The sequence below is a fragment of the Dufourea novaeangliae genome, unplaced genomic scaffold (genome assembly GCF_001272555.1).
Source record: "Dufourea novaeangliae isolate 0120121106 unplaced genomic scaffold, ASM127255v1 scaffold118, whole genome shotgun sequence".
Taxonomy (NCBI): domain Eukaryota; kingdom Metazoa; phylum Arthropoda; class Insecta; order Hymenoptera; family Halictidae; genus Dufourea; species Dufourea novaeangliae.
In genome coordinates this window covers 531,362-554,174 of record NW_015374006.1, presented here as the reverse complement: position 1 = coordinate 554,174, position 22,813 = coordinate 531,362, and the positions used below count along the sequence as shown (strand labels likewise).

The 22,813-nt window shown below is 43.0% G+C and overlaps 1 protein-coding gene across 1 annotated transcript in view; it reads right to left on the bottom strand.

Moving 5' to 3' along the window:
• Window positions 1-19,033, bottom strand: part of LOC107188197 (fat-like cadherin-related tumor suppressor homolog) — a 61,263-nt gene extending 42,230 nt beyond the window's left edge. Inside the window, exons 1-3 of the mRNA XM_015576452.1 lie at window positions 18,899-19,033; window positions 18,043-18,247; window positions 6,461-6,522 (exon numbers count right to left, since the gene is read on the bottom strand). Coding sequence (XP_015431938.1) covers window positions 6,461-6,522; window positions 18,043-18,247; window positions 18,899-19,033 — 402 coding nt within the window. The remainder of the gene's footprint in view (window positions 1-6,460; window positions 6,523-18,042; window positions 18,248-18,898) is intronic.
• Window positions 19,034-22,813: the final 3,780 nt, after the last annotated feature.

Sequence of the window (22,813 nt, the reverse complement as noted above, 5' to 3'; positions counted from 1 at the left end):
TCAGCTGCGCCGGTCCATGACATATTTTAGCGCGTGTCGCGGCCTCCGTGCCGAGAAAGTGGCAAAGTGGCCGGGGGAGAAGAAACGAGACAGGGGAAAAAGCGTGAAAAATCGCGGCTATTAATAAGGCTGCGGGCAAAAAGCTCCCGTGCCCTGTCTGGGTCCGACCTCGAGTGTCGAGGCTAAGCTTTCACGTTCACCGATGCAATGGTGCTGTTTTGCTATGAGTAATTTTCCAGAATGCTGGATCGCGTTACTACCGAAAACATCTTCCTTGCCAGGACCGTTTATCCGTCAAGGGGACTGTTCCAGTCGACAGAGGTGACGAAAATTCATTTTTGGAATCCCTTGGAAATGGAGACTCACTCTGGATTGGTAACACTGAGGTCTTCTTCACTATTATTTATTATATCCTTCGATGTACTTGAAAAATACAGTAATAGAGGAAAAGAAATTGAGTTTCCGAAATTTTCCTCTTTTCTAAATGTCTTCTGTGACACAGAGTATTCCTTTTCAATTGGCGTATCACTCGAGATCAGCTAGACAACAATGGACACGTTCTGTAAAATTATCATCGCCTACTGTCACCTGTGACTAATAAGAAGCTCGACAAAACGCGATCACTGTGAGGGAATATATGTTGCCAATATCAATTTTATCAAGGAATGCTTTGTCATAGCCGGTTGGTACCGCGTTACATACGAGAGGATGGACCTTGCATCGCTGAAATACTCCCTTGAAAAGGAGAATTCGAGTGGCAATTACACGCAACGCAGCCACCGTCGAAATATCACGAGCAGGCGACGATGAAATTCCCCCGTGAGTTACGGGGCGACGATGCGATATTTAATACACGGTTCAATTAACGAAGAATCCGGCGAGTTTGACTCGAGGAGGACCGCTGATCATAAATTTCAACCGACCAGCCCGTAGTGGGTGCTCGAAACTGTATCTGCCAGGCACTCCGCGTCCTATGCACGCCGGTAAGCAAGTTTCAAGCCTACTTCCGGTGGCGCATCGAGTGTCTGGAGCGCGCTACCTTCAGAATAAGGGCAGCGAAACGCGCTACGAAAAAGCAGAGTTATCGAAACTCTTGGGTGTCTTTGCTTTTCTTCGAGAAAAAGTTAAATGAATCGCGTGGCTCTGTTTCTCTTGATCTTTTATCTTTTTTTTTTATTTCACGTACATCGGAATATTCGACATTAGAATCACATGTAAAAATTGTAGGTAAAAGAATTTTTTTCCCCAAGGTCGTTAATAAATGCATTATATAGTCACTTTACCATTTTGGCAGAATTTTGATGATTTCAATTGAAGTAAAAAATTCCGAATTTCCACCGTGGAGCTTAGGTCAACACGGTTATTAGATTATACTTGATGTTTTATGGTATTTAATATTTTCCGAGAGAATTTTTGCCGTATCCTCGGAACTAGGGCGAAATCAGTGAAAAACCTTTCGGTGGCTGAGGCAAGACTCCGCAAATCCGAGGTTTCAACCAAGTCCCATTTAAATGCGCGTCCGCGTGCACTGGCTAAAAAATGTTACGCTTAAATCCCATGCAAAATTGCAGGATTTAGACGAGCGAATAAACAGTTTTTCTACGTGGAAACATATTTCAAGGAGAATTCGGTGCTCAACCACGGGACAGGCTTCCGTCTAGGCTGTTTGCAACCGATGCACTTGAATAAAATGTGTCACGTGAAAAATTCTCCCGTCATACATTCAACGTGATTAGAATTGCTAACATGGTTTCGCAACGAAAACTGCGAAGATATACTTGATCTACCTCCCAAGGAATCTCTTAGTGGTCCACCCCCTATGTTGTGTACTTCGATAAAATTAACGTAATTTTATCTTCGAGAGAACGACAGACTCTTAAGTCGCGATTACATCCTCCTTTTTACTCGTCGATTTTAATAAAGTTGCGTTCAGCCCGAATCAGGTAAATCCAGTTTGACTCTTACGAAGCTTCAATACCGAAAATATTACAGTCTCGTGAGTAAAATTAATTTCGAAAATGTCGGTACTAATGCTAAGCGAATTTAAAAATTAATTGAAATTCTGTAATTTGGAAATTTAAAATCTGAAGAATACAATGTTGTATTTCATGACATGTTACGTTCACATCTAATATTAATATTCCATGAATCGTATTTTCAGAAAATATTCATCTCCGTACCGGAAATTTTCGTGTTTCGTTATCGATTTTGTGACGGAACCGGGAATCACTCCAAACGGAACGTCTCGAGAGTAACTTTAGTCTCTTCTTACCGGATGAAGAAATTTTTCTGATTAAAGTAGATACATACTATGTCCCGGAGTTATCTTCCTTCCATTACGAACTGTTCGATCGCATTCTATTACACACACATAGGTATACACACACACAGACACGTGTTTACACAGGTATCGTCGAAGGTGCACATGAATCGCGAGATTCCGAGAGAAGATACCGGGGCTTCGATTTGCGAAACTTTATCCAGGACGTCGACGCGCCGCTAAACAAACGTTGAATAAGTTTGCCTGGAGGTACGCCGGGGTACCAAACAACGGATAACCGAGCGTCGTAACTTTTACGATCAAGAAGAAACCGCGAGAATTTTGCCGACAGGTTTATGCAGAACGCTTACGTAACACGTCGCGCGTCTCCGTCGAAGCGTAAGTTTTAATGGCGGAAAAGAAAGTCTTTCGGTCTGACGTTGTTTGTCAGGCGACTTAACATCCTCTTCTGGAAAGAAAGATTTATGGACATATACAACTACAAGATGCAAGTTTGATGCCAAGAAATGTATCACGTTAACACTATTTCGTCCGGTTAGATTCGCGAGTAGCTTTTATTAGTGGTCGAGGCTCTTTTTCCTAGGAATTAACCCCTTGTATTATGATTTTCTTGATGTCCGGAGTCTCAAAAATTTCTTATTATCAATAATTCCCCAGAAACAAAAGGAATTTGTGTACCTATCACAATTGTACATAAAAGTGAAATATTAGTATCAGTAAACTAGTATTTTACTTTGACTCAAAGAAAACGAATAATATTTCTATTTGTTGAATCCATTTTGGTATCGTCACCACGAGTCTGACTCGATGTTACAAGGCGAGGGGTTAACAAAATCTAGTTTTTGTTATGTATGTGAAAACATTTAAATACGTATCTGAAAAGTACCAATTGACACTCACATGGCGTCTCTGTGGCGTCATCTGTCGTCATAGAATTAAAGAGGATTAATATTATCGGTCGTACACAATGACCGATGGTAATCGTTACAGAAATCAATTTCCAACTGCAATCTCAAAAGTTCAGAAAATCCCCGATGCGATAATAAAATAGTCCAGACAAACATAAACGGAACTGTGTACGTGAAATTTCATTCAGGTTCGTTTCCAAGGGAAGTTTCACCCGCGTAGAAATGCCCGCATGTAAACGGCCCTCGTTTGCAGTCGCGTCGGTTCCGAATGAAACGGTCGAACTACCAAACGACACACACACAAAGAGAGAAAAAGAAACAAAAATGCTCGCCGAGACACGCGGGTATCGAAGATTAAGCCAATTCCAGGGCGAAAATCTCGGCGTTGCCCGATAACGGCGAGTCGTTAAGGTAAATCGAATTCCTTAACGGTGTGCTAACGCTAACAGGTGACGGGTCGATTACCGATGCACCCCTTTTCTATCTCGTAGGCGTCTACCCTCTATCTGCTGTCTGGTAAATCTCTCGAATTGGCCCCCCTCACTACCCTTCCTCTAATATTGTCAGACTGGAAATGAGGAAGAAAATCGTATCCTCCCGAAGATTGAAAAGTAAAATGAGGAGAGGTCCCCTCCGTCTCTCGGTCGGCAAAACCTAGAGAGTGAGGGTGTCAGAGCTCGAAGAGGGTGTCGACCCTGTTCGAAGGACGGAGAAAGAGATAATCTAGAGGGTGTAGCCAGTGAGGAGACCGAGTGAAAGACGTGAGAACGGGGGCGAGAAAAAGAAAGAAATGCGCGAAGGTGTGTCGGCTAGGTGAGTAGATGGAGAATCAAGGACGGGACCAAGGTGAGAGGCATTTCTCTACGGATCGTCATTCGGGACTCTTGGGTATTTCTTTTCTCTCCGTGTCTCTGGATTAAAGGAAGAGCCCAGCCAGCCGCCCAGCTACGTGGCCCCCCCCGGCACACTACCCGGTGTATTATGTGTCGCGAAACGCTGGAATTTCGTTACAATGGAAACAGCAAAGGAGTATACCAATCTCGAGGAAAGGTTTGCCAGGCACATACATACACTCAGGGGGTTGGGAATAAATAGAGCCCAGGTCCGGAATGGAAGTAGTAGGGCCGCCAGTCGACTACTTCTGGCGGGGGGCCTCGTAACGAGTTTTTACGTGCCGGCAAATCAGAGGGGGCTAGCGATCCGGTTTCCGATACAGCACATTTCGCGTTCGAGTGGAATTTATTAAGCTGGGCCAAATTCGATCCCGGAAGTTCGGTTTAGGGAGCGGAAACACCGCGCGAGGAGCTGCTGTATCGATTTATGCGGAAGAGGATCGGGTGGAACTCCCAGCTGTCCGGAAGACTGCGGTCTATCAGCTTAGCTGGGGTGTCTAGTAACATTTAGCAGAAAGGGTGATGTATAGTCGCGCTTAGTACGATTCATTGTTCTGTATTGTTCCTTCTATCGATGAAATTATGAAATAAGCGTTTAGAGAGTTCTAAATATAATTGCTCATTGTGAATATAATTGCTGATACTGGATCGAACCTCACCTGGGGAGACTGGAAGTTTGATACTTGAGGTCAGTTCTTTGGGAAGGTTCGGCTAGGTAGGGGAAACTGTGGTAAAATCGCGACCCTTAGGGTAAAATTTTGTGATTGTGATGTTAACCCTCGTACAACGAATGCAGGGTCATTTTGACCCACATCTAGCCACTGCGGTATTTTTTGTAATTATATGTGAGTGTAACATGTGACCTTTAATATAGTAGGCATAAAATTTTACTGAAAATTTTATTGAAACTGAAATTGTGGTTTGTTAAAGAATCTCTCCAACAAATAACAGCTTACATCTAACTTTAAAAAGAAAAGAAAAATCCAAAAAAAGGAACGAATTTTGAAACGGGGCACTGTTCACCGATACGTTTCCCTAGCATCTGTGCAAACGGAATTGATTTCATTCTTCAAATCCGAAACCACTGTATCACATTTGATTTATACATCAACGCACGACAAATAACTCAATTTATACAAAAAAAGTACTTACACAGCGCTATCAGTAGTTCTGAAGTATAAAAATGATGGACAATTAAATCAGACATTCGAAACACAGAAAACATCGCAACTCTAGTAAGCACATGTGTATCGCGATGGGCATTTATTTCTCAACTAAAGCAAATGACGATTCATGGCTACAACTACGTAGGAAAATTTGTAATCGTTTTAAAAACCTCCCCTACCGTCAAATTCCACCGTGAGCATCGCAGTTTCACATGTAAACGGTTCACGGTAGAGACGGGCCGTGTGTAAAACATATTAAAACACTCAGATTAATAGAGCTTCTGTTCCACGGTGTACATGTAAATTTTCGTCATCCCGAACAGACCGTTGAAAATATATCAACCAGGAGAATCCGAGGACACGGTAAAGCGACGTGTCGCGCGCGAACGAGAGAATTTGTCCCGCAGCTGCAATTAGCAAATCGTCTCTAAGCCGCTCGCTGTTTCGCGAGGAGGAGGATCCGGGCGGCTGTTTTATCACCGCCTCGCGATCTGGGAAACTCGACTGCACCATCCACCCCCTCCTTCCATCCGTGGCTCGTTTTATTCGCGAATCCGACTTAACGCGGCGCTGTGCACCCGGTCGCGTACGTCCTCGACGAGCAGAGAGCGCAAACTACGCGCATCGACGCACGATTATGCTTAGCGTAAGGTGATTATTCCGGTGAAGCTACTCCGCGGAGCCAAGGAACTGCGCTAAGCCGGCTACTTCCGTCTATTCAGGATCCCCCTGAGACCCTATGAAGACTGCGTTCGGATGCCTGAACGACGAAGAAAATAACCGTTCGTTCGCGCGAGAAACGAGGAGGAACGGGCTTTGGAAAATGGCGGCATCGTTGATTGCACAAGTGTCTACAAAGTGGAGGTCTAGGGAAAGGCTCGTTAAGTAAATATGCGATAGGAATTATTTACATTGTATTTGAAAGAAATATGAGTATAGAAAAAGGAAGAAAATTTTTGTGAATAAATGGATATTTGGTGGAATACCGGAAATTAATTTTTTGAGGGAATAAATGGTAGGGAATATTTATATCGTAACTCGAGTGTTTCGAACACCGCGAAGCAATGATTGATCTGCAATTTACCAATCCAGTCCGTCCGATCAATTGTAAGACAAAAATATCCAGAATACCTATACATAACCATGACGGACGGTTTCGAGTCGGGTCACAATAATAACTTCCCCGAGAATAATTTATATGCTAAAACTCACCTCCAGAACGTGCTCGGCCTGATTCTCTCGATCCAGTTTCCTGCCGCTGGTCGTGATCAAACCTGAAACAGAATCAGTTAGAACTTAATAAATCTCTCTATTAAACTTCATTCCGATCGAGTCCTCTCAAGTGACGTTTCCAACGTTCATCCACGCAGCGAAACCAAGGTACAATTCTCGATGGTAATTCGCGCAGGAATTGGAACGGGCGGGCAATTAACGGTAGAAAGATTAGCCGTACCGAGGAGACTCGACGAAATTATAGGCGTTCAGATTTTCACCGGAACGGTGTACCTACTCGTACGCTCGAACGTGCGTTCCTCTCTCCATTCTTTTTCTCGTTTCCCTCCGGTTGCATCCCCCTTGTTCTCACCGTAATCCATTTCTATTCGTTTGGAAATTCACCCGGAAAATTCGAGACCGATGGACTGGCCATGTGAATTCCGATTCAGGCCCAGGTTCGACTCGCATTTACCCGATGCACCCACCTCCGAAAAACACAAACGATCGTTCGCGATTTAATGCATCTGCCGGTGGACACGAGTCAGTGTCGTCCGGAAAATAATCCAGGAGACGAGAATTTCGGCGCCCATTATCCAGTAGAAGGGATGGGTGGAGGTGGGTGACGTCTCGTTTCTCGATTGCTACGCGGACGTTTTCTCGAACATCGAAATAGTAATTGGGTTTCGCTCGCTACCCTCGTACCGTAACAATTTCGCGGCAAATTGCTTCCTTCCCTTTCCACGTTTTTCAACCGACTCTCTTTTTTTTTTCTTTCTCTTTGCTGGTCCGGCTTCCGGGGAACGAGCACAAGAAATTTCAATGTAAGAGTCCCCGAGTGCCATCGGGAAACAAGCTTTCCCGGGGAGTGCGGCGTCGCCGCCGGATGACTTCGCCGGACACGGACGGTTTCCGGGAGTTTTCGAACGGAAAGCGACGTAGCGGAACAAGAGAACGAAGCCCCGGGAAGCCTTGGAGCTTGGAGATTTTTTTTTTCTCCTGGCCCCGCTGTTTCTACGGCTTCCGGTAACAACGACAAACCACAGGCGAGGATTTTATATTGCGACAGGAAGTACTAATCATGTTGCGCGGTGGAAGCCGTGTGTTTCGTGGTTGGGGGACAGGGAACCGCGAGTGAACTGCGCGATATTTTCGAACTTCTGGCTGGTGGACTCATTAGATGTGGGGAAGGGGGTTGAATTCCCTTCTCATGGAGAGAAAATTCAGGGAAACTGTGATTTTCCGTGGGTAATTATAGGTTAGCACGTTGACTGTTACGGGAGTTTTAGATGCTTTGCCCAGGGGGCCACAATTGAATTTTCTATTGAGAATATAAATGTAATTATATAATATTCGTAAAATTATATTGATATTCTATAGAAAATACAATGTTGAGTGATGTGATTAAATAAGGCTATATCCTATTATTCGACTAGTCTTGATGATGTGTCTCGTGAGACAATTTTGCAAAATGTGTTACGAGAAAAATGTTGCAATCTTCGGTACAAAAACTGCGAAAGTAAAGACACTATCCCAAATTACTATGGTCAACCCAACTTTTGTTTGAAATATTTCAATATTGTACACCATAATATTTAACTTCTGTAAAATATTATGTTGTAACTAAAATTAATGATAGTTGCATAGTGCCTTTGTTATTTTACACTATTATGAAGTTACTCACATTGTTCAAACATTCTTAAACGATGATAATCATCTTATTCCAAGATATTTACCCCAGATCCTTCGATTACGGGCGACAGCCGTGGCAGTCAACGTATTAAACAGGTGCTAATTAAACTGCTTGTTCTTCGGTGCACTGGGGGATGAGTTTCGAAGGTTCAGAATACATGAAAAATTTTAATTGGAAGATTCAAATCGAGTCAACGCTCTGACAACGCAACGCGACGGCACACTTTTCCGTGGATTCAATCGACATCCTTCAACTGGATTTTTCTTGCAGAGAGAACTAAAGCCGATTGCAATCGACGTCGTCGTGCTGACTGCGGGACTACACTGAATCGTTCGTGACAAAACTGTAATAACCGTAATAACGAGATTTGACCGGGGCCCAGGTAAGGCGGTAGGTATCGCGGCGTGGAAAATTTTCCGGGGGTTTCGAGTGCATCGGGCATCGACAGCGGTCGTCAAGTACAACGTCATTGTTCACGGACTCGTCGACGTGCGACGTGGCACCCACCCCACCCTCAGCGTCCTGAGATTCGACACGCAGCCGGTAATAACGGGTGACATTCCGCCGTCGAGTTTTCCTCGTCGGGATCGCGAGTAAAAGATGGGGAAAAGGGGAACGAGGCAGCGAACCTGTGTGAAACGTGGAAGGGGTAAATATACACGGTGACTTGAAAGGGATCGCGGAAAATTTGTTAAAACGTTGTATTTCACGTGTTGACATGTAGATTGCCAAAACAGTTATAGTTGGGGTAGAATAAATCGGCTATTTAAGAGGCATTTATAAAACATTAGTGGATATACACCTTTACGCTTTAAGGTACGTATCCATCAAAAGAATTCCAAGATACACATTGCTACAAAAGTGACACAAGTGACAAAATTAATCAATGCACATTTCAATCGAAAGAATTAATGCTCGTTTGCATCAACTCAAACTTGTTCTGGGGCACTAGACAAGGAATAAAAGTACCTTCGTGACTGATAAACATATCTGCATTGTCCGATTTATATAAACCACCGTACGAACATAAGAATTACATAGAATTCCATTGGGCCAAATTCACGGTAAAAATATTACCGTTACAACTCAACTACAGACGAAGTATCCAGGTGTTGCTTCCATTCTCCCGTTAATCCAGAACCGTCACCGCATACAGATACAAAAATTCAAATATCCATGTTCAAGGGGTGCCCCGTCCCCTATTATACTCCTTTCTCAACCCCCGTGAATTTCACGACACCCTCTAGACTAGACTACTCGTGACGGAACGAGAGGTCACGCGGGGGTGGTACAAAAGGGAAGCGGAGAAAAGCGTCGCACAGAGGGAACACGACGGAGCAGAGAGTTCCGCGCGGCGGAACGCATTTAAATAATTGCTTTTCGTTTTCATTCCTCGGCCTCATCGTGTCGGTCGACGTCGACGGTGTCGTTTGCCCGATGCACCGATTCACCCGACGACACGACGCACACCTACTGCCCTGTCGCATAGAAAAGGAGAAAAAAATTCGTTATCGGAAATCAAACGGGCACGAGAAAACTATTCGCGATATTATCAAATGTCCCCGATATTCCTGTCGGTGGGTCTGACGGATACCGTCAAGGTTCACGCAAGAAACATCGATAGATCGCGACGGATTTATTTTTCGCTCGCGTTTTTCCTCCCCCGAGGACGTAGCCCGAGGATGCTGACGGCGACGCCTCCTCGACCGCGGATTTCGAACCCCGTCGGGAGAATACTTTATGACGGGGCAGGTGAAAAATACACCGTGGAAAACCGTGAGACCGACGCCATCGTGATCTTCCCTCAAGACGATGTTTTGCTCTCTTTTTTTTTTTTTTTTTGTTATTTCCTCCGAGGATAGAAGGATTCGTCGGATTCGATTCTTGCTTCGGTGGAAGACGTTGACAAACTGGTATCTCCTACTCGAATGAAACTTGTTTTTGATAAAATCAGAGGATACATGTCTACTTCACCGAGTAAAAATATCTGTGATTTAATTGAGATTGTAATCCACTGGTTTTTTTAACTCTCGGACGACGGATGCTTGTGCAGTGCATTCTGAAGAAGGTTCGATATAGTTGCTGTAGGATAAGATATTCAGTTTTGAATTTGTTGTTTTTTTCAAATGATATTAAGGAATACAAAATGCTTGTTTATGCTAATGTCATAAGATCCGATTTCTCGACAGTTGACTGTCGCAACAGGCGGGTCAAAATGACTCTGCATTCGTTGTCCAAGGGTTAACAACGTACAAGAGAATTTTGAAATAGACGTCAAAGTATCTGTAATATAACCATGATTAATTTTTTTTATATTACGTTTCCTATATTAAACTACGTTGAAACTGTAAACGGAAACCGTCTCCAATCACCCGCTGAGAAAACTTTCTCTTCCTTACCCTACGTAACAGGGTTTATGTTAAGGGAAGAGCCAATCGAATTTGGGCTCTTCCCACTCTGAAAATGCATTCAGGATGCATTTCCCCCAGATTTGAACTAGACATACTCTTGCAGCCGTGCAGAGTACACCAAATAAACTTCGTATTGAGTTTACGGCTGTTGCATTTTGTAAAAGTATCTTTTACCCTCACAGCAGTTCCATTGCATATACAACAATAAACCACTTGCATTATCTCGTCGATATTATTAGTTGTACCAATAAGTAATCCACTATTTCACAAATTGTGAGGCGTCATATTTCAAATTAAAAGTATGTTTTCGATCTTGTGTCGAGTAACTATGGAAGATCACTATGAACATAAATTAAACAGTATACAGGGTGAACCACGAATCGTGATCAGTAGAGATTACTCTGTTATTAACTTTCGTTTTTCACCCTGTACATAGATCTCTAGCTTCTATAAAAACGAGTATATTAATTTCATCAAGAAATAGTGGATCATTTATTCAAACACCTAATAATTTTTGTAAAAACGTTTATTCACTCGTAAACGGGTTAACGAGTATTGCACACCATCAAAAACAGGGTCAAATCTGCCCACCAGACTGACATAACGAAAAGAAACTCGTGAACCGTGGTTCGTTTTTTTAGAGGGCGTTGCGGCCCGAGAACGATTCGAACGATATATCGTCGCCCGTGTTATTTAGGCATGGTAATTGAGGATCTTGGTCCAGTGAGCGTCAAAGGCGGATAGAACTCCCGTCACGAAGTCAGGAGACCGCGCGATGGACGGAAACTTAACGAGCGTCGTTGTTGCGGCCGCTGAGCGCCGCCCTCCCACGCCAGAATCGTCATTAATGCCCGTATATGAGAATTGAAACAATTGCTACCCCCGTCCTTCTCCCCCATTCGACATGTACGTATTGTTTTGAATTGCAAATGCATATCGTACAATCTCTCAAATCCGGCGGTGCCATTTTCGGTCACGCGTCCGTCGACCTTCTCCATTCGATTGTCGCTCGAATAAATTTCGCGAGCGTATTCCAGCCGCCCGAGGTCGCTCTTAACCGAGGCCTGTGTCACGGAACTGGTGCAATTGTTGCTACAGCCGGAACAAACGAAAACGAGGCTACTATTACAGAACAATGCCGAAAGAAGAAATTACTACTGTGAAGTAGAGCTTACTGTATAACTTAATTGACTGAACGTTCCAGACTGAAGCATTTCCAGTTCTGAGCAACCACTGAAGACTCGATTTTTAAGTCTATATATGTTATATTGTTTGCATTTATTAGGTAGTTACTTTAGAAGTAATATAGGTATACTCGCGAGCAAACTCGACTTCCGCTAGGGAAAAATGTGTAGTGAGAGAAGGACTTCCTGCTATTTGGTATCGAGAATTATTGAAATATATATCAAATTAACATTCGATTTAACATTTATTTTAGTACTTGAAATCAATTTACCAAGTGTTAGGAGGCCTTTCTTTGACGCCACTTTTTCCCCTAGCGGAAGCCGAGTTTGCTCGCGAGTGTACATATAGGTAATCTCTAACGAAAGGAAACAAATCGGCATACAGAAAATCCTCGATGAGTGTCCGAAGGGACCTCAGCACTGAACAATAAATATTTCATAAACTAATGGCTATATAGGAGTTTCTGATAATTGCGGAATAAATGTTATTGGAATTTAACCGTCATGTAATTACGTAGGTCGCCTGTATTACCATATCACACTCAGCTAAATCCCGACTAATTCCAATAATGTCGTTCCGTTCCTTATCTCCGTGTTGTTCAACGCGAGACATCGATAGAGCCCTCATACAATGCACTGTAATATTTAACCGATATGACGTCCAAGCGTTTACGCGAGCGCGCGCGGCACGGCCTTTCCCCGAGCAACACAACGTATTACACGAGGCGGAAGGGCATTATCTGATCTAATCTCGCAATACCGTTCCCAAAACGCCGTCGTTATCCGTTATTATTCCCGGGTTTCTTTAAATAAGAACAATACGCCTGGTCGACCGTAAATGCAACGTTAATGCGAACGGAGATCGCGTGGGGCTGATTCGCGAGGCAATAACTTATGCAATCGCGTCTATAGCTCTTTTGCAAAGGGGTCTCTCTCGTTATCGGGTTCCAGAGGCTCGTCGAGAGCGAAATTTTACGCGGAACATCATCTACCTCCTTTCCGTTTGCATTAAGGGGTTACATAGGTATTTGAAGTTCAAGAAATCGAAATATTTTTCGATTATTTATGAAAGCCCAATGTCAATTTTTATTACAACTTTTCGACCGAGTTTGTAGATTTTGAGTTAAAGAGTACTCACAACGATTTTGCTTTTAGACGAGTCGTTCATTGGGAATTGTGTTCACCACATCAACGCGCGCACTACGCCAGCATTCACTTTGATGTCTCGTATTTTAATTACTTTTTAATATTTCGTGAACTTTCTTGTTTTAAAATACATGTTACAGCCTTATGAAAGAATTGTTAAAAGAGCAAATGATTTGAGTTATTACTCGCTCTACAATATAGCTCAAAAGAAACCGTTAATTTTAGTTGTATAATACCTGTGTACCCCCTTAAATGATATTAACGTGTTATTAGATAAGAATTATATTACACTAGATAGTCAAATATAATTTTCGTAGGTACCTGTTGGCCTAACGAAATCGTCGGCGAGAGAAAGGAGCCACCATCGGGGATGATACGCATGCGATGGTACCGTGCACAGTTATACACCGTAGATCGTGTAGATTTTCAACAATCCTAACTGCAGTTCGGTGTTTCAGAGAATTCATGTAACGTTGCGCCAGACTACCGCTCGTTAAGCTGCAGAATTGGGGGTATAATGGAGGAAAAACACGGTGTATTCTGGGAAACGGGGGTTACAGAGGGCAATGAAATCCTATACATAATACCCAGGAAACGTCGACGAGACTGCTTCTGGGGATAATAGGCAGTTGACTTCGATTAGCCGAATAAGTGTGCTTCTAGGTCAATAGAGTATGAAGACTTTGTTTGTCTGACCTGAACCTTGCTTTAACTTGACTCGTACCGTGGTAAGAGATACAGGAAATTTGTTCTTACTATCATTTAACGCGAATCCTCTGGTAAATGACTTATCTGAAGTACATAAGAAGATAATTCTGCAAGTTCCTAGTAACTTTGACTATCACGACTTGCTCTTCAGTTTACGACATGCAGGGAGGGGCAATAACTATGTCCACTTTGAATATTGCCGTTATTTGTAATAATACGAAAAAATGTTATACATAGCATTCCATTAAAAAAAAATAGAGGTGACCTTGAAATCTCCTCTATGCTTTCACCCACGCAGAAAATGTTCCTGTCACAATATGCCCCCCTCTATACCGTGTAAATTTTGTATACAACATTTTTTTATATTATTACAAATAACGGCAATATTCAAAGTGGACATAGTTATTGCCCCACCCTGTATAGAGAGGCAATATTACAGTCGCAATTTTCAACATTCCAGAAGTAGAATTCTTTCTATTCCCAATAATTGGTTTGCTCCGTTATTTTGTTTCGCCAAGTGAATCCTCTGAATTCGATGAATTCCGTCGATCCGAGTGCACTGAAATCGATCGAGCGATCAGTTTCGCGTGCACACGGGCAATACCCACTCGAGGAAAGTGTGTTCGTTTACAAAACGTACGACGGATCCCGGGTAAACGACCTATTCATTCTCCGCGAGAGGATCGCGGCATCTGGTAGCTCGTTTCGGTTCTCGCCGTCTTGTTCCGCAGTAATGCTATCATTAGGAGAAATCTGAATGCGTCCGGCTCCGTTTCAGTCCCTCTTTTCTCTTTATCCGCGGGTGTCGTCGTGCAACTCCGGCAAACCGTAATAATCCCCGGTAAATATGGTCGCGGTTGACCTCGGCCGGAGCACGGTGCATAAAATGTTACGCGATCCCATGCGTTTAATGGGGTTGGTACCGAACTCAGGTGAGAATTTGAAACTGCATCGGAGATAAATGGAGAAAGTATTAACTGCTGATTGCTAATTGAACATAAACAGCGCAAGTAGATTGTAATTCCTTTCTAAATAAAAAATATGGTGATTATGAATGTATGCAAGATCATTTTGACGTATCTGTAGTTACTGTCATATTCTTTGCAGTTATATGTAAATGTAATATATGAAAACTTTATGCATAATTCTCCCTTCAAACCTGCGTATAATAGAAATTCTACTATGGGTCATCTGCCTTTCGAGAGTTAAGGCTTAAAACTTCAAGTTATCCAACAAACAATAAATCCAAAAAATAGAGTTACACTTAATTGGACATGAAGTTAAGGTTAATCTTTACAAAGACAGATGTCATCGCGAAAATTCTAAGAACGATATCGTCTGTATCGTAACCAAAGGACCGCATAAAATTCGAGTTAAAAGACCGTTGCATACTTAGTCAAGAATACCGCCAATATCGTATGGATTTCCAGCGTTTACAAGTCCGAGTCACCCCATAAATGCCTACTATGAAATACCCTTTCACAAAAAGCTGATATGCACTCGGGATACGTTCGATAAAGGGCGAATTCAGCGGAACACAGGGCACGATTTATTTTCGACGCAGTCGGTCAGCAAGAGACCCAGGGTGGCGGCTCGTTCGATAAAATAAAAACATGGCCATGGTTGCTTTAATGCGGCCGCGGGCCGACCGACGAATAAAAACGGACCCGCGTATTTATCGCAGCGTGAATGCACTCCGGGAATCAACGATAAAGCAACCGACCGAGAATACTTTCTGCGCCGGAACGTATTGTTCGCTCTCGATGATAACCCAACGACATTTACAAGTGATATGTTACATATCATATGTGCCGTTCTTTTTATTGGTCCCCTGTATTTCCGCTGGAGAAAAACACCGTCGAAGATCTATCGGTCGTAGTGTGTGACCAGGGTTGGGCAGAATTTTATTCGAATTTTATTAAGCGTGTCGTTCTGAGCTTTAAACAGTTAATGAGATTAAATAATTGTTCGACATATGTCGATTCATTCATATAGAAGTATTATTTTATTATACAAATTGAAAATTCTGTGACGATAAGTCTGGAGTCCCGTGACACCAAGTGGTGCATCTACAATTCAGCGAACTTGACAATGCGACACTAGGGCTGTACAAGTCGGTGATCGATAGATTAGACGCGTCAGACAAGACGTCGACAACCTTCGAGTTGCCTCCGACACAATGCCACCCATCTAACAGGACCGATAATGATGAAATTAGAATCAACCAGCCCGAATTCACTCGCACAGTGTATTGCAAGACTCGATATTCTGAGATTCCAAAGAACCTTTCTAGGAGAACGATATACATATAGTATGTCGTTGGTATATACCGCGTAGAATGAACAATAGTAATACTCGAGCGTTAGAGCTCAACGTGCACAGAACCTGCCGATGATTCGTGTGGTTGCCAGGGCTATGCATTCAACAGTTTCTTCGACACAGAGTACAAACTGCCGGGGACTTTATAGTATAATAGTAACCGTATGAATTACAGAGAGGCATTGTACATTGGTGTAATAAATTTTCTATAACTTGGTTTCATGTGATTTGCAACTTTCCGTTCGAAACTGATATGATAATTTTTGATACCATTTATTCCAAATCGATATTTTGTTCCAAATTAATATGATAATTCAAGTACCACTTGTTCTACCAGTCCTGTTAACAAGGTTTGGGACAGAGAACCTACAACAATCCAGCACTTCAAAGTGTCTCGATTTCATCTGCATACTCAGTCGTAAATATTCAAAGTAATGTCCCATAAATTCTATGTTCTCTTAAAATAAGAAGTCGTCCAATGAAACTACATTTTAAAAATCTAGATACATTTGGTTGAAAGCCAGTATTTTTTCAAGCTTCATTTCACATTACTCTGCAGTAAAAGGGCAATTAGGAAAAGAATTTGTTCAAGTAAAGACGGTAGCTGCGTCGCAATTTCTTGAGATCGTAGTCCAGGGTGCAAATTAAAAGACCAATTTTACCCTCTGCTCATTTAAAAGTCTGATTTAATCGTTCCTGGAGCCTCCCTTCCTGCCCCTCCAAGATTATTCGACTAAGATTGAATCGAATTTGTATCGCAAATTGTCCCCTGTCGAAATTGATTCAAGGACCATTTGTATGCGTGCCTATTTACGCGTCCGTATCCTTAGCCTCGGTAACACCCATAACGAGTTACGGACTTTTCATCGTTTCATAATTCCCTAGGCTGACGCGCGGCCGAGTCGAGCGGAACGATGAATAATGAATCGAAGTTCAATCAGGCGAATTTGCATACGTTACAGCAGCGCGAGACGAAAACAATGGTCCTTTCCTTCCGCTTGCATGCGGTGAGTCACTTGGTCGCTTTGACGAACGTGAAAACCGTCGGAGGAGACACGCGACTCCTGCCCGGAGCGATTTATTAATAAAGATGAGCCGAGGAAAAACCGTATATTGTGCAAGGTGTTCCGTAAAATTTATAATCAATGGGTAAAGTAATAATTGGATGTGAAATAAACTTTGCGGAAAATGTGGAGTGAAATCTATTTTAAGAGAATCCGCTTTGGAAATTATTCTTTAATATTTCTGAAACGTGCACATTGTACGAAGTGATATTTGCCAGTTGTAGCTAGGCAGCATATGGCTCTAACGATGGAAATTACTGGAGCGGTACGTATTAAAATTCTCTATGGGTCTTGAAACGAATGACTGTCACGTTTCGGTGCAATTTATAGGAACGGCAATATTTATAACCATAAATACTGTAAAAAGAACGACTTTCATGTTTTTTCTAAGCTTTAAGATGATTTTATCGCAATTCTTCTTGTAGTTTCCAGACAGAATGTACTTGCACGCTCAGTGATCTGACGATAAATATATAGAACTGAACGTAAAGTATACATATTAATGTCAAAAAAAATACACTGTTTGATACGATCCTATTAAACAGAGAATGTATGGCAATACTTCCTTCGTAATACTAATAAGCTCAACTACATCGAAATAATATCCAGACTCAGAATTATTATAATGCACTTTATCTCTTCGGACAGTCCATTCCAACACGTTAATCCCAATTATATTCACTTTATATCGATAAACTGTTTATCCCTCGTTTTTCCAATCATACCACCTGCATCCTCTATATAGACAATTTCCGTCCGTCAATTTCGTCAATCGTCTCCTTCCCATTATCCCCCAATCCAAAATGCCCGCAAACTCTCATTCGACTGGTATAAATTATCCGTTCGATGTGTACGACCTCGATTGAAATTTGAAGAACCGCGTCGCGGGCTCGATTTATCTTCGAATCGGCCCCATTAAAATCCTTGTCCGGCAAAATTGATCTCGTTACAGGTGGAGAGAGAGGGGATACGCGCGCCCGAGCACGGGGCAATTTATTTCGATACTTCGGCCGAAGATATTACTCTGGGCCGTCGCGACTGACCATGTGGAACTTACCTGTGGTGGAGTTGATGAGAAAATAACCCTCCGGATTGCCGCTGGTGATGGAAAATGTGAATTGTTGGGGCGATACGTCGCGATCGAACGCCCGTATCTGGAGAACGCTCACACCTGCCGGCGAGTTTTCCGGCACGGACGGATAGTAGACCGGAACCTCGGTCAGCGGGGTGTTGTCGTTCTCGTCCAACACCTCCACGTACACCTGAACAAAAACCGGCTGCGGATTATTTACGAGCCGACCGTTCCAGCGATCGTGTACTCGCGATCGCGAAAAAAATTTTGTAAAAAAAAAAACGATGGATCGAAATGCTGGGACATCGGTGTCCTTTTGTCGACGCTCTCTTTTTGCCGTTCAGCACGGCGGAACCTCGTTTACTTCGAAGTGAAATTTTGGTAAATTTCAGCTGAGTTTAATGGTACTCAGTTGAACCGATGAGGATTGATATTTGATTGAAGATGGGGTTGAATTAAATATGATACGATACCTGCTGGATTTTCAATGTAATTTCGGTGTTTGGATTGTGTGAACACTTCTTTTGGGCAGAGAGGCTGGATTATTTAAATATTGCGACACCATTTTTGCGTATAATTAATATAGAAATATAATTTAAAATGGTGCCAGAAGCTTCTATTAAGAAAACGTTATTTTCGACGATTTATGATTTAAAAAACGATATAAAGTGTGTCTGACTACGTACGGGCTTTTCCACTGTGACACTCAACATGTTAAACATGGTAACGAAGTTCCGCCGTACACACCACGGAATTCTTGAAAAATACAAAAAATTTCAAGAAAAAAATCGTTCAAATTCACCGACGATGTGCCAGGGAATACACATTCGTCATTGCAAACCTGTAGGCTAGAGCTGAGTTGCACCACGCCATGGTCCTGCGCGAATATGGTCAGCCAGTATCCTCTCTTCGACTCGACATCGAGCACAGCTTTGGTTCTGATGTTGCCTGCAACAGAAACGTAACGAGAAACCATTATTCGAAGCGAACCTTTCGAACACAATTTCTGGCCAACTGAGCCAGATATAATTCGTGCATTCACCGATAATTAAAAGGAAATCAGGATATATCTGATGGGGACAGACTCTCGATAGGGACCAGGGAACGGGCGACGCTGACTGAATGGTGTAGGCGGATCAAAAAGGTGGCGTTTCGTCTCGGGAATCGTCTACCAAGACTCGTCAGTGTTGCTCCTCGATATTTCGAAAAACCCCACGTTCAAGGACAAGATTGGTCCTTCCAATACATAAATCACACTGAATTTTTAATTTCAGATGAACCGTTACGAAGTTACACTGATCGCGGCAGAACACTTTTTGTGAAGAAACATCCGAGAGATCGCTCACCATTTATTTACTAATAAATATTTTTTTTGAAATAAAAAAATTACTTTATAATCGAAAAACTGCAATATTTGAAACACGAACACATTTTTCGAAAAAGGTGTTATAGTTTTTGAGGAAAAAATTCCCAAAGAACACTCTTACTTCGGCCACCTGACTGAGCATGACCCTTTAAGTAGCCAAAGGCTGTAATTACCGCTTGCGAGAAAACTCGCCACCTAGCGGCCGATACCGGAAACCCAGGCGACTGGGAGAAACGTCTCCACACACTGCCTGTCCCATCAAATCTCCTACAATGGGAACAGGTCGTTCCACGGGGAGTAGTGATAGAAATAGGGGGGAAAAAAAAAAAAAAAAAAAAAAAAAAAATGGAACGATACTCGAACGAGAGAGACCGAAGAGAGTAAGACAGAGAGGTGGTATTACCACCTTACAAAATAGCTGGCAACAAGGACCGATATGAAATGACGTGCACGTACGTGGCGGGTTGCCAACCGTGCGGCGGATAGCGCAAAAATTGGACTGCATTCCTGGTGTTAACACGTCGAGCACGCTGTTCCGCGTGTCTTCGATCGTTTTTGCGAGATTCCAACAGCCTACCGGCCGCCGCCGCTTTTTTGCGCCCGACGTGTACCGTCAATGGGCGGCCCCGGTTGGTTTATTACGGTATTAATGTAAAAGATATCGGGGACCGATATACGCTAGCCAGAGGAAAGGGAAGAACACCGTCGATCGCGCGAGCGAGGAAGCAGCGGCACCCAGGGTTCGATTAATTAGCAATCCGAGATGTTACGTACGGGAGCAGATGTAGATCGTAATCGAGATTACCAGCGATTTGTTCTGTCAGTAATTACATCTTCGGATTTCGCCGCGGCGTCTTCATTAATCCATGATCTTTCGAGTGCTCGCCACCAGTGGCCCTCTTCTTCCTCCTCGTCCGATCATCGGGTGTAATGTATGCTCGATATCGGTATAATATCGGCCCGGGTAATTCCGCGATATCGATTAATTATCGGACCCCGGGCGAAATTCTGCCCAGCGGGAACCCGGTCGCGTCGGTGTTCGTGTTATTTATGGTCTCGTTTCGGTGAAATTCACGGGCCGTGGAATCGCCGTGCCCCGGCGCGGTTTTCTTCCGTTCCTCGGTCTGTTCACGCATACTAATCGTGTGAACGCATCGATTGCTTTTCTGTCCTGTGAATCGGTCTTCGATAAGCGGTGAAACTTTATGGAAATTCGCTCTCGACGAACAAGATATGGAGTTTTTTGTTTGTTAATTCATTCTGATATTATGGTATTCTATGGCATGAGGTCTGCAGGTTTCATAATTCATTATAGATCGATATTAGAAAGTGTTTTAAAGTAATAGTAGGTATGTTCTGCCGCTCATAAGTATTAGGATATTTATGTACTCTCACTATATTTGCAGTAAATAGTTAGAAAGCGTTACAAAATCGCTGGAAGTTTGACATAAATACCATTCAGAGGATATTAACCTGTATAGAAGGGGATGTCTATGTTTAGGCTCCAGAGGAGTCGCTTATTTTTCGTAGTATGTATAATACTATAACAAATACAGTGATTCCTCGATAACTGCGACACGAGCAACGGTGTTATTCCCACTACTGTATGGTGATATGATAAATATATGATGTATACGTGAAACGGTGTATAGTAATTATTGTGTATAATGGAAAATATAGAATTCAAAGAATTTTTCGTATTTTTTATTCCAGAGCATGGAAGTTCCGTTTCAAGTGTACGTACATTTGAACCCGCGTGGACCGTATGTCACGGAAGAAACGGTTGAAAGAGTAGCTCGTAGCTCCACGAGAATTGTCCAGATTATTGTTCCAATTCTGGAGGCAGCCCCGTACTGATAGTATCCATCACTAAGAATAACGCGCGGCACACACGTATTTCTCCGGCGAAATGGTGCTCGTGTTTTTCCGTTTCACATATTCGCCCACCGTCCCCCTCCACAAAATGACCGTCATTTACTTTCCAACAACTACCGATTTGTCAACCGGGGGTAGGTAGGTACACGTTCGCGTCAACTTTATTGTCTTAAAGCCGCGAATCCATTTCTTGAATTCATTACATTTGCTCCCGAAAAATTTATGAACACACGTTCCTCGTTGACTGTATACATTCAGCCATCTTGGATTTTCATTCACAAAGATGACCTTACGAGAAGAACAAGAAGTTGCCGCCTTTTAAAAATTTTACAACGCCACTAAACAACCCAAACGTATATCCCCTGAAAATTATTCTTCAAGCGTCCAAATACTACCCACCAGAACACCTTCATAAATTACGAAGAACCTCTAATATTTGTTCCACGTAATTCCCCACCCCACCCCGTCATCGTATCCGTAGCCGTAACACGTGTTTTGGATCCACAGAGCGAGAGAAGAGAGGAGCCGATGTAGACACGTGCTGGGTTTAATAGCGACCAAGTGGGAGAATATATTAAATTTACTGCCGTGAACACGGCTTCCAGAGAGGGGGGGATTTTACAGCATCGTATAATAGGATCCCCGTCAGTGGAAACCCGCGACAGTTACGACCCCCGTCTAGCGACCCTCGCTTTTCGTGGCCCAGTTTTTTTTTTCATCCCCCAAGCCCCCCTCTGAACAACATTACGGACTTAATTTCTTACGGAATTGTAACGCTCGACGAACGTTTTTAGCCTGGAACTACTTTTTTTCCGTGTCAAGAGACACACTCCGTGGAACGCGGAAGTTTTCACCGGTGGGATACAGGAGCAAGAGAGACAGAGAAAGGATCGAGGCGGGTAAATGGGAAAAGTTGAGGCCACGGGAAAGATTTTCCTTGCAACGGGAAATAAATGCGTTTCAATGTATACACTTAAAACGGAAAAGAGCGAGCTATACACGGCAGCCCCGGCGAATTAGACGTTCCCGGCGAGTGGCAGCACGGATTAAAATGAACGGTTCTCGGTTTATTGGGAACGAGTTTACCCCTCGCGGGTTTCGTGAAATCGCGAACTAAGTGGAAATACGTTTTTCAACTGGCCAGGAAATTAGTTTTTTTTCGAGCTTGTCGACCGTCGCGTAATTACAATGTCAAGTCCGTTGCGACGCTTCGTCGGTGTGTTCCCTTTCGACAACAAATCAACGCGACTCCAGCCGCTATGAATTCGCAAACTCGGAATAATTAACGGCGGTTTCTCAGGATCTCGAGTTCGCGGACGTCTCGGGAGCATAGTTCCCAAATTGGCTCGGGTGGTGACGCATATACGTTTACCAGAACATCAGAAATACGACACAATCGTAATAACAATGACCTAACTTTACTGTGAAGTGAAAAATATGATTTATTCTCGACATTAACACTAGAACTACCGACGATAAACGTATATTTCTTCGAAGCGAAAATTCTTCGCACCT